The 12,568-nt window shown below is 28.0% G+C and overlaps 1 protein-coding gene across 2 annotated transcripts; it reads right to left on the reverse strand.

The window, feature by feature from the left end:
- Window positions 1-363: 363 nt before the first annotated feature.
- On the reverse strand, window positions 364-9,862 carry LOC112683716 (peroxidase-like). Of its 2 annotated transcripts, none has more exons than XM_025554865.1 (14): window positions 9,672-9,862; window positions 7,907-7,974; window positions 6,918-7,077; window positions 6,427-6,634; window positions 6,129-6,317; window positions 5,825-6,003; window positions 5,354-5,552; window positions 3,303-3,503; window positions 3,050-3,182; window positions 2,810-2,966; window positions 1,341-1,520; window positions 921-1,119; window positions 733-835; window positions 364-665 (listed from the first exon to the last, which is right to left on the reverse strand). In XM_025554865.1, the coding sequence occupies exons 2-14, from the start codon at window positions 7,936-7,938 to the stop codon at window positions 575-577; spliced, it is 2,031 nt and encodes a 676-aa protein (XP_025410650.1). In that variant the 5' UTR covers window positions 7,939-7,974; window positions 9,672-9,862; the 3' UTR covers window positions 364-574. The 2 variants fall into 2 exon arrangements, with proteins under 2 accessions (XP_025410650.1, XP_025410649.1); XM_025554864.1 differs by having other exon boundaries at window positions 7,907-7,979.
- Window positions 9,863-12,568: the final 2,706 nt, after the last annotated feature.

Here is a 12,568-nt window from a genome sequence, read left to right on the forward strand (position 1 = left end):
TGCACGTAATGTGTTTGTTCAACGACCAACCGTATGATGCGATGTTGAGTGTCGCAAATACTTATCGTGACGTTTACAATCGTAATTCGATAAACGTTGCCGAGAAAATGTTTATCACGTTCGATATGAACCACTGACAAATTTTCGGTCGGTGCTTTATGTTTAATGTGCAACCAATGTGATCAGCGGACTCTACTGGTGCACAAAAAGCACAGTGCATACTTTCGAAACTTTCGCAAGACTGGAACGTGAGAACCGCAACAAATGGCCGTAAAGTAACAAGATACATACGAACGGCCCCGAATGGCTTTTCGATAATTTTCGATAAAATTACAATTACGGTCTATGTTGAATGATCTATGATTTGAAAACGGCGTATTACGTTATGTTTAATTAATTCAAATCAATATCGATTCAATATCTGATCATATATCATCAACTTCAACGAGCAATTCTTTTTTCTTTCAACTACCACCCTAATTGTTGGTATGTTTTTAGAAGGCTGATAATTTTTAATAAAAACTCAAAAAGCTTATTGTAATAATACATAGAAAATACATGCCGCATGCATAATTCACAGTTCTTGACGATCGTTTGATTCTGTCCATTCTTCAAAACTTAAATAGAACTCATCGTCACATTTCAGTTTGCTAGTTGAAAATAAACTGAAAATTCAATAATTATGTAAAATATGACATAGGTAAATAATAAAGTATATATAAGTTTAATTACTTATGATCAACTAATTTAAATATATCTTTTTGTACGTGATTCACATTTGAAATAGCGCATATTACATGACCAAGAGTAATTTTTTTAATTATTTTAAATTGCTCTAAAAAAAGCAAAAACACAATAAATGAGTATATATATGTTAATCAACTTTTGAAATTTATTAGTCTCGTGTAAGTTCAACTTACCAGGAGTGAAACTTCCTGGCTGTCCTTGGACATCGTAGAAAAATCGATCACCGGCTTTGTACCGATAGAAACCATCGGCAATTAAACACTGGGTGGTTGGACCGACAATGGCACCGTCACTAATTTTTTCTAATAGAAGTCCTACGATTAAGTCAATATCATCGACGGAATGGTATAGTTCTTTTAGTTTGTTTATGTCCTAAAATTTTATTATTTTATTAGTTATTACGTCATGGCCACTTATGTCGGGTACGGAACCAGAAAAGTAATATGGAATTGTATATTTGTGTTAGAAGTTAAAGGGTTTGTAAATATTTATATTATTAAAATGTTTACAAAACAATCATATTCTAGGGCGAAGAAATCAAAATATAATAAAACTAATTTTTATAATTTATTATTAAGTAATCCATTTCATACTCTAATGTGTATCAAGTCCTCCAAATCTGCAAAGCTCTTAGCGAGCGGAAGTCCACATAAATGTTTGACTTTGATGTAAGGTTGTAAGCCTACATCTCGACCTCTTGCGATATCTAGTGCTAGCAAATCACGTCCTGTATACCGAGGTTTTCCGGGGAAACTGAATAAATAGTTGGATATCTGAAAAAAAATATATATGTGTTATGAGTTAAATTAATTTCAATTACTTATGTTTTTAAACCTATAATTTATTAAAATGTTTTATACAATAAATTGTTGTAAATAATATAGTACCGTCTTCAATTATATTTTGTTACGACTTGTATACGTTTTATGTAAGAAGCAAATAAAAATCTGATTTATATTTTCTTATTTCAACCTGCCCCTCCCTCTATATATCCCAAGTAAATTGTGTAAAGGGATCGGAAACTCATATATTGTTTTGCCGTAGTTTCATAACATAGAAAAAACAACTAACTTTTTTCCAATCAATATAACTGATATACTGAAACAATAAGGACTCTGAAAACGAAATCAATATTCTCGTGAAGTCTATTCGAGATCGATCGGGCAATTTTTTTAATTTTATTTTCATTTTAAATATTGTATGCAATATTCGAAATTATTAATTATTTTGTTAAAATATAATTTATGAATTATATAGAGCCATAAAAGTGGCCTGATTGATTACAAGTAGGCTTCATGCTGATATAAGTTCTGTTTTCACAATTTTTAAAGCTTTAATACAACAATCATGCCGAAAGAATGGGAGGATAGCTGGGTACGCGTGAAAAACAAATGAAACTCGTATTAGTTTCGCATCCCCTTAATGAGGTTATACAATAAGACGTAGTGTAACACGTTTCCACCAAAAGTGTACATTTCCCTTTTCCACCAATATTCATTTCCACCAAATTATATTTTAATTGACATCCGTTTTCACGAATCTATCTATTTCTGTATCATTTGCAATTACATGAATTATTTTTTTATAAATATGGACAATACACTATACACAGTTTGAAATACTCATACAGTCATATGATATGAAGTTAATATACTGTCTTTGATTTATCTCATTCAATCGACATAAAAGTACACATGAGTAAATGAGGAAACTCATTTCTTAGTACTTTGTTTGGGCTTATGGCTTATAAATAACAAAAATAGATACATTGTATGAAGCTATAAAGACAAAATAATGCTTCACCTCTTCGGTACTGGTTGGGTATTCTTAAATTAATGTTATCGTATTTTATTTTAACGTTAAAATAAGCCAAAAAAAATTTATTGCAGAGTTCCATATGAACCATATCAATACTTAAGACACATAATTATGTAAAAAAATACGTTGAACTAGTGAATATTGTAATAGAAATTGATTTGGTCGAAACAGGTATTAGTTGATAACGGCAAGGTAAACTTTTGGTGGAAACGTGTTCCGCTCATAAAACGTGCGATGAAATTACATAGAAATTGTACGAGGGTTGAACCATACGACCTGGTGTCTCCAGGAAACCTTTTAATAGTTTATCGAAATTGTCTTTAATGGGTAATAAAACTGGCCGTAACATCCAATCCGTAATGTTTTCCGATGATGTAATTTCATACTCATTGTTCATGAAACTATAAAAATAAAAGTCATAATAATTATACGTTTCATGATTATTGTAAACAGTATAACAAATGGTTATGATCGCAGTGCATACTTGAATTGGACTGGTATGATTGCGTGTAGAACGCGTATAGCAGCGCTTGACAACTCTAAAGCCATTGATGGATTAACCGTCGGATCGTAAATATTTTCTTTGTTAATACCGTATATTTGTTGATAATCTTCTCCTAATTTCAAAAAAACATATACATATTATACTGTCAAATCGTGCTTCATAAATTTCAATAATCTTTTGGTGATATGAGATATTTCGGTATTATTAATTTATTGTCCTACTCAATACGTACCAATTATTATGGGTAAAAGATCATTGTAAACTATACGTTGAATAGTTGCAATGACAATTCTTCGTGATTCTTGATAAAGTGTTTCATCAGACCAGTAAGGATTTAATGCCATTAGTTTAAAAGCAATATAATTGTGAAATCTTAAAAATGCTGTTTGCATCACTCCTATTCCTAAGTTTTGATTTCCATTGGTTGGATCGCCTAGTTAAAGTATATTAAAAATAATATTACGATAATTCAATTATATTATGACTTATAAATAATTAATCAAATATAATTTATTTTTAATACTGGAATATAATGGCTTAATGATTTCATAACAAACTAGAAACTCTTATGGATATAAATTAATCACCCAAAAATAGAAATGATAAGTTCTTTGGAAAAATAATAGTTTTGGACCCATCCCTAACCTATAAAGTTAAAATTGTAATCGAAATGCTATACTCTCATACACAATTTACTTTTTATAGCACTTTAATTGAATGGAGAATATATCGATGACTAAGGGACCAAAAGTTGTAAGTCCATTTTTCCTCAAAATTGTTTTATAAGTCCATTAAGTAAATCTGAATCGTATTTTCCATTAAATCAAATACTATAAGTCAAATATCATTGTAAATAGGTTTTTATGTACTTAAAATGCTGTGTATTTATGACAAGATAGGCTTTTTCAGTGTACACGTGTAATAAGTCCTATATGACTTGGACTTACAATAAGTATTTTAACTTGACTTAAATATTAAGTGGACAAATATAATAAATCCGAATTCATTATTTTTCCCAAAAACAATTTAGTCAGTTTCGGACATGTAATGTTTATGAGAATCTATATTATTCGAATCTATTTATAAAACATGATACGTCCGGGCTTAATATCACTGAGAAAAATAATCTTATTCTGGTCTTATACATATTTTGTTGTTTTAAATACTTATAACATGGTTAGAATAATTTGTTTAGGTTTTGGTCGATTCATTGCCTAGTGTAAAATTAAATTAATTAAAATACGTCGTTTTATTGTTAACAAAATAAAAATAAAAAAAGAAAGTATAATTTTCATGAATGATACACATATTATATTATTTTATAAAATTTACATATACACATATAATATAATATAATAAGACATTTATTCATATTATTACTATAGATAATAGTTGAAAAAGGTTTTTATATTTTAACTAAGTCAAGAGTTAATTTATTTATATATTATTTGGGAACAAAATATACCAACAACTTAAAATTGTTTATAACATAAAATATTACAGATCTTATAAAGCAGTATTAACTACTTTCAATTAGTATTATTATTTTTTTATTTAAATTTTAAGAAAATTTAATTTTTATTATATGTCCATCAAAACATTGTGTACGTCTTTGGCAATAACAAATTACAACTGTCATTTATAATAAGTCCCACTTACATTAAATAAAATCATTCAAACTGCGTTTAAAACAATTAAATAATCCAAATGTAAAACGACTAGGTTCTAAAGAACATTTTATACTTAAATCAGTCATAACCCAGAAAAACGAAAAATTATTACGTGATTTATATTTTGAAAGATTAAAAACTTTTAAACTGCTCTCCTGAAAAATGTAGTCATTGTGACTTACAACTTTTGGCCTCTTAGCCATTAATATGAAAATATAATATTATTATTTAACGTAGTTCTTAAAATATTATAAATAATATCATATTGAGTCTTATAAATATATACTGAAAAATGTGTGTATTAATTAGTAAAAATATAACTAATTATTTTTATTATAATTACAATATTTATTTATCCCTATAAATATTGATTAATTTTACGAAATTTATATATATAATATTGAAGAAATACAAGTTACCAAATCATTTTTATATTAATACTGTGTTTGGTATTTTATATGGTGTGATTAACTGCATATTTTATAATTATTAAACTATTCATAAAATTTAATAAAAAAATAATGTGTTAGTTGTAGAAGGCAGTAAAAACGGTAAATTTAATACAACTGAAGGGCATGTGATTAAGAATAGAATATTTTTCTGTAAATCGAACCTGAATCGTATTGAAAAGAAGTATGTTGCAGCTCAACAGGTTCGTATTTCTTTTTTTGTTGGTATGGGCAGAACATCTGACCGTTGTCGCCTATCGAGAAATTAAGTCTTCCGCCCTCCATTAGTCTAAGACGTCGGGCATCGGTGTCGGTCGATCCATACACGTTTGATGCGTCGATGAAATGGGTGTTGTCATTCATCTGTAATATGGGGCTCATGCATATTATTATAATACGTGACACATCGCTACAACCATGGGCGCAGTTAAAGCCTAAATATTAACGGTGCTGAAATTGTTGAAAATTAAATTAAATGGTATTTAACTGTTATTACTATAGATTATTTAAATCTAAAAAAAAGACAAGAGTGCTACATTTGAACTCAGGGGTTCTAAAAACCTTATTGCACCCCCCTAGTTGCACTTATGGTTACAGTGGATAATTATGTCCATGGTTCGATAAATTCGACTTACAAACGTCGTAGGGTACAACGGACAGCTGTAATTTCTCGACGTCAACGAGCGTACTAATCCCATGCAAAATATATTGTGTTTACTGTAAACTGGGTCATCGGGTGGATTTTCGACGACCAGCTGACACTGACTGAACGTCTTTCTCGCGTTCTTGTCGGTACAGCAATCCGTCACCACATCTGAAAAACGTTTCCGTTCGAAAAAAGTGTTGAACGAAAGATGTGTTGTGTACAATCATGATATTACGATGAAGAATATTGAAACCAATCTCATAGTTGGTGATAGTTAAAGATTATCAACCTACTGAACTCGTTTTCCGGTACGTCGTTTGTCAAACCTGACAAATCGTGGGCCAACAGTTGTGAAAACGGCAGTAAGAGTACATTGTTTTCGTCCACGTGATACTTTTCTCGGGTCAGGAACACGTTGATGTCCACGACTCTGGCACTAGGCAATGCACTTCCATTTGTTTGGTTTCTTAACTCGTAATAACCTTGAAACAATTATTTTCGTTTTCTAATATTTTTTTCTAATCTACCATGGATGGGCTTTTAGGACGGTAATATATATTTTTTGAAACGAAATTATATTTTATCAATTACCATCAGCATAGTTAGCTTTAAGCATACGAAGAAAAGGTGTTTTCGATGCACCCAACGTAGGTTTAACCAAATTATTACAGGATCCATTAATTCTTCTATATTTTGCATTTGGATCACATTTTACTCGAGGAGCACATTGCATTAGGTAATCATTATACGTTGTATCGACACTCGAAATGTGTAGTTTGTGTTTTGTTGTCTGTGATTTCTTCAAGCACCAAACAAATCAATAAACAAAATGATTAAAATAATAATATTTTTGTTTTATATGAACAAAAAATGAATATGTTGATTTTTAATATTGTACGAATTATCAAGAAACCGCTCTCAATACTAGGCTTAAAAAAGCTTTTCAAATATTTTTACACTTGACTTTTTCAAAATATAATTCGCATTAGACTCTTACAATCTTATAATATTATAGTCACAAAAATAGAATAAAATGACGTGATAATTATATTTTAGTTATTAGTTTTATTTTATAATGATACCTCTGTAGTTGCACTGGGTACTTGTTGATTCACATTCTTGAGTATAACAAATATCACAACAAAGAATATTAAGCATAATACGAAAATTATGAGACCCCACTTAAAAAAAGGTTTAGAGTTCCATTTTGTATTTGAATTTATTTTTCTTTCTAACAATGGTCTGAAACGAGAAAACGAATTAATTCTAAGTTAAAATACTATTATTACTAAATAAAATACTTGGTGTACTAGTTATAAAGATCTTTCATCATCTTAAATACAGGTTTATTAAAACAGTGATAATTAATTATAAATATGCATTTGTTAATTTTCAATAATATGAAATTCAATAACAGTTAAAATACAAATGCAATTTACGATAAGATATGCTTATAAAAATGTTGATTAACCAAAGATTTATTCTATAACATTTGTATTTATTGAACACTTATAAATTCTGAAAATGATCAAACTTGATTTTATTTGATTATATGTGTATAATATGACCTGCATTATGTTTATTAAGACATTCATTCCGCCCTATAAGCATTAAAGCTATGATTTTAATTCCGGTAAATCCTTATTTATTTTAAATTGTAAAACACTGTAGACGGCAAAATCATAAAAAATGTAGTTTTTCTATTATTAATATATTTTAAACGTAGAATATATGATTTAATAATAAATAAATAATTTAGTATAATGTAGTAATGTAATTATTAATCATTACATAATTATTATATGATTATATAATTGGTTAAGTAACATGATGTTTCACACTTTAATCATTTATTAACAAGTGTTATCATTACTTTATCTTAAATATTATTATTATTAAATACGGGCTTAACCCAAAGTACAGTAGTGATAATTAAATATAAAAGAACAATAGATAGTTAATGAAGTATGAACGTCATACATTTTTTTTGAAATAAAAATTAATATAAAATAATTATTAAAATACTTTAGGAATATAAGTTAAAAAATTCATCGTTCGGTATTGTACTTACTTATTTTCATCGCTTTGGAACAATGAACCCATCTTATTAATATATCTGCGATTTAATTGAAAATGTACCTACACTGAAAATTAATGAAAAATTATTTAATTTAGAAAAAAAAATATGTGTGAGTAAATCGCATAGCAAAATATATCGTCTTAAAAAAAAATTTTATATTTATCAACGATATATAATAACACATTATAATAACAATTAAAAATTGTTTCGTGGTATGATATTTTTTACCATCAATTTGAAAAATTTCCCCTCTCAAGCCAATTATATAAAAATCGATTTAAATATAAAATTGAAATTGAAATTGATTAGAGGAGCTCCTATTTAAATATTTAAAACATTTATAGATTTTTTTTTCAAAGGCAATTATTTCAGAGGACAGGAAAATCTATGCAAATATTTTTTCCCGATAAGAATTTGAAAGAACTAAATTGCAGTTAATACGCAGATATCATCGCATAATGTAATCTTCAGGTCCTGACAGAGAGTGTAAAAAGAACGGACTTTATTGGTCCGGAACGAAATTAGTCTCAATTCTAGACTCAATCATATTAAATAAATTGCAATTTAACGTATTATAAATATTTAGATATTATTGTATAGAAAAATTGTAAATATTACGAGCAATATGGAATAGCGGACAATTTACATATTACAGTACAATTTGGTACCGCCTGGACAATTTAAGCTGTTATTAAAAAAAACAATATTTTTATATTTAATGTTTTATTAAAAAAAATTTTATTAATAATATGTTTTAAATATATTTTATTTATAGCTATAATTATTTATTTATTTATATAAGATAAACCAAAATGGTATATAGAATTACAAAATCTATCACATTTCTTACACTTTATTAAAACACAATAGGTTAATCGAAAATATAATTTATTCCATATAATTATACCATTCAATATAGATATTAGTTTTATCATTTGATTATGGTTTTATGGGAAACAATACTTATGAGAAAATATATATAAAAAATAATTTAAAGATAATTTGTTTAAAATTGTGGTTCAAATATTCCCGGGTAGACAAAACGCCTGGGCATAGTATACATTTTATTCCATATTATCTGTAAAATATATATTTATATATATATATATTAATTTCAATAAAAATAAACCAAAATTAACCCTTCATCTGTACACGGGTTCTTTTATAGCACAACCAAAATTTCGAAAATGCATTTTATTTTTTACAATTTCGTCACTTTTACAATGTTATAAAAAATGTAACTATTAATGAATTATAAAAAAAACCTCAGGATCTTAAAGAACTACCTTCAATTAGTAAATGTAAATTTTTTCGGATTTTTCCTAAATGTTTTTAGTATTAAAAAACACGTTTGTTCATTTATGATCCAGTGTAGAGACGACGCCCCAAAAAATAAGTTTACAGACGAAATATTAAAGCAATGGAATAACATCGATTGATACTTTGTAAATTAATAGAATTTCAATGAAGAATTATAAAATTCTGTTGAGCAGGAAACAGGTATTGCAGCATAACAAAACGGTTGGGTAAAGGAAAAATAAAAATAAAAAAGCGAGTTCGCAAAAAAAGAAAAATCCCAAGCGCGAAACGTGAATTTAGAAAACGGTTTTTTCAAATAGAGTGAAAAGCTATATTAATCGCGAAACACAATGTTCAAAAACATTGATATGATAAATCCATCGTGGAATAATTATTACGATCTAAAAACATGGTACCCGCGAAATTGTTTACAACATAATCGAAATAACAATATTACCCATTCACCAACTTGCTGGACGATACCGACAGAGATATTTTGGCTTCTGCTACTACGTTGTGTTTGATCGCATGAGTTTATTTAGATAGTAAAATAATACTATTAACCCAGGGAAATGGGTAACGAATGTTGCCGACATATTGGCTGATAAACGAAAAATCGTTAAGGTTTGAAGCCCGAATTGCATGTGTCTATTGATTGTCCGTGTAACGAGTGAATATTAAACCTTGATCCCATGATTGAGAAACACCTTTGCACTTATACTCCTTTTCTAACTGATCATAACATAATACAAATAATAATAATAATAATAATAATACAAGTATCAATACAATTAATATTTTTTACACAATAGGTGCAAATAAATGGTATACAACCCGTGCACCCAACATATAATCAAAAGGACGTAGTGGTCGGTTACGGAAAGTATAACTATATTATAAAAATTATTATCACAAGGGACAATTTTTTGGCCTTCTCATATATTTTTAATCATACGTAGAACATTAAATAATCGACTGTGTTGCATACATTACTATGTAGTTTTTAGAGAAAAATATATCAAAAAATCGGATGTAACTTACTAAAATATGATTTTTAAAAACCAGTTTTAACCAGTAACCGATTCCCAACAAATCTTAACATCGGTTTTTAAACGATTAACAGTTATTATAGTTTTTGAAATATCCTTAAAGAAACGATTACCGGTTATCAAAATTAAACGATAACCGGTTACCGGTTTTAAAAAATATTCGGCTCCTATCAGAGCCGATTACCAACTTTATTATGAACGGTTTTAAGCCCTGTTTAAAAAAAATATAAAAATGTTTATAATAATATAATATATCTAATGTATTTGTAAAATCTATTTTTATTTTATTTTAATTTTATATTTTAATATATTTCTTGTGGAGTGTATCACACTATGAAGAATTTGATGATTATTTTAAAATGAAACACATAATAAAAGTTCTTAAAATGTACCGTTTGATTGGTTCAGCAAGAACAAAAACAATTCCTTGAATATTTAATGATGGATTATCTTGTAATATATACATAGATAAATATAATCGAGACTTATAATGAAAATAATTACGTTTAATCTAGAAAAAAATCAAATTGGACAGACACAGATTTTGAGTGTGTTTATTTTGATTTTTTTTTTTTTTTGTAATGGTAGTAGTCACACGTTTCTGTTTCAAATTGAAAACCGTTATAAATCATTATTTTGTCGAATTATTATGAATGTATTTTGTAGTTATATACGAATAATAACTGACTATTATTACAATTGAAATGAATCTTATAATAAAAAATAATTGCCAATAACTGTGTACATAGTCAGTTATATCTCGACATACATTCGTTAATTTTAAAAACATTATCACAGACGACTTGTACTAATTATAAACACTTATTAGAAATGAAACACATGATAAGTATCGCATAGCATTTTCAATCAATTAAACAAAACTCAGTTATTAGTTATCAATATATTTATTTACTTATGTTGAACCATTAATTATTTAAAATCGATTAAATACTCCAAACGAATCTCAACATATTGCTTACTAAATGGATTTCATGTACGTGTTATATAATATATATTATATTTATATTTATAATCTTATATTATAAGAGTATTTAAATTCGACATTATTATTTTTTTTTAATGGATAATAGCGAACAATAATGCTATACGTAAATCAAAATTAAATGTTGATTTTTTGGTACTTGGTACACACTGCATGATTAACCTTTGCGATAATTCATTACTATCAGAATATCGTATTACATAACTGATGTGTGTAATAAATGTATTAAAATGTCGATTTACGGAAAATCGTTTTTGCAATAGATTTATATTCCACATGGTTTATAAAACAAAATTTTCCCATCGGTTGAAAAACCAAAACCTTGTTCACCGAATTTGGTAACAAATGATCGCGAACGCACTACTAATAGAATTTTTTCTTTAGGCATTTAAAAAAACAAATGTATGTAAAAACTCGAACATATAACACAAAAGGAAAGCACAACGTAAGCACTCGCGAAAATCGTGAATTAAGCTACGGACAACAATACACTATTGCAGTACTAATAAGTATTAAGCCTCTCGTACACTACGATAAAACACGTCAGATTTCATCGTCAAATGAAAACTGGACTAAAATAAAAGTGTCGTCAGGGTTTACCCATACACATCAGTTTTTATGGTTCCTGGCATGGGGGAGGGCTTAAGGGGTTCAAACCCCCTTTTACATCATAAAAAACCTCATTTTACACCACGTTGAAATATCCATCGTTTGAGCAGAACACAATCAAATTCATTTTTTTCAAAATTATTAAAAATTAGTAAATTACCGTTTAAAATTCATCAGTTTTAGATTCAAGCAGCGTGTCTAATGACTATTTTTCATCGACAGTAGCAACCGCAATTATACCTGTAGCACATGTATCGAACTTTGATTTCAAGATTTTCTAAAAAATGCTATTAACACTCTTTAAAAATGTAACATATCCATTTTCCCTTCTACTTTCAGACTTCTACAGATTTATTAACCCTCTCGACTAGCTATGAATATTTTTCAATATAAAAAAGGATAAAACATACAAACAAACGCGAAACACCATGTGTGAAAGTAGTCTAAATGGTTTGGCAATGATGAATATACACAGCAATATAATTTTACACCCAGATGAGATCCTAAGAAAACTTAAGATCAAAACAAGAAAACCATGATTATTGTAATCAGGAACGGCGCTAATGTAGGGTAAGCGGGAAATTTGTTCAGGGCTTCGGGCTTTGAGAATATTATCAAGGCCTTGCTTTTGTCCTCATTAAAGCCACTCAAAATTACAATCATAATACAAAAAACGAACTAAGAAGATCAATA

The sequence above is a fragment of the Sipha flava genome, unplaced genomic scaffold, assembly GCF_003268045.1.
Source record: "Sipha flava isolate LNK unplaced genomic scaffold, YSA_version1 233_pilon_pilon, whole genome shotgun sequence".
Classification (NCBI taxonomy): Eukaryota; Metazoa; Arthropoda; class Insecta; order Hemiptera; family Aphididae; genus Sipha; species Sipha flava.

Excerpts from the sequence above, each read along its gene's own strand:
- LOC112683716 (XM_025554865.1), bottom strand. The coding sequence starts at position 7,938 with ATGGGTTCATTGTTCCAAAGCGATGAAAATAA. Across the intron at positions 836-920 it reads GCCAGGAAGTTTCACTCCTG|AGCAATTTAAAATAATTAAA; the intron begins GTAAGTTGAACT and ends TGCTTTTTTTAG. Across the intron at positions 666-732 it reads TTTAAATTAGTTGATCATAA|TTTATTTTCAACTAGCAAAC; the intron begins GTAATTAAACTT and ends TTGAATTTTCAG.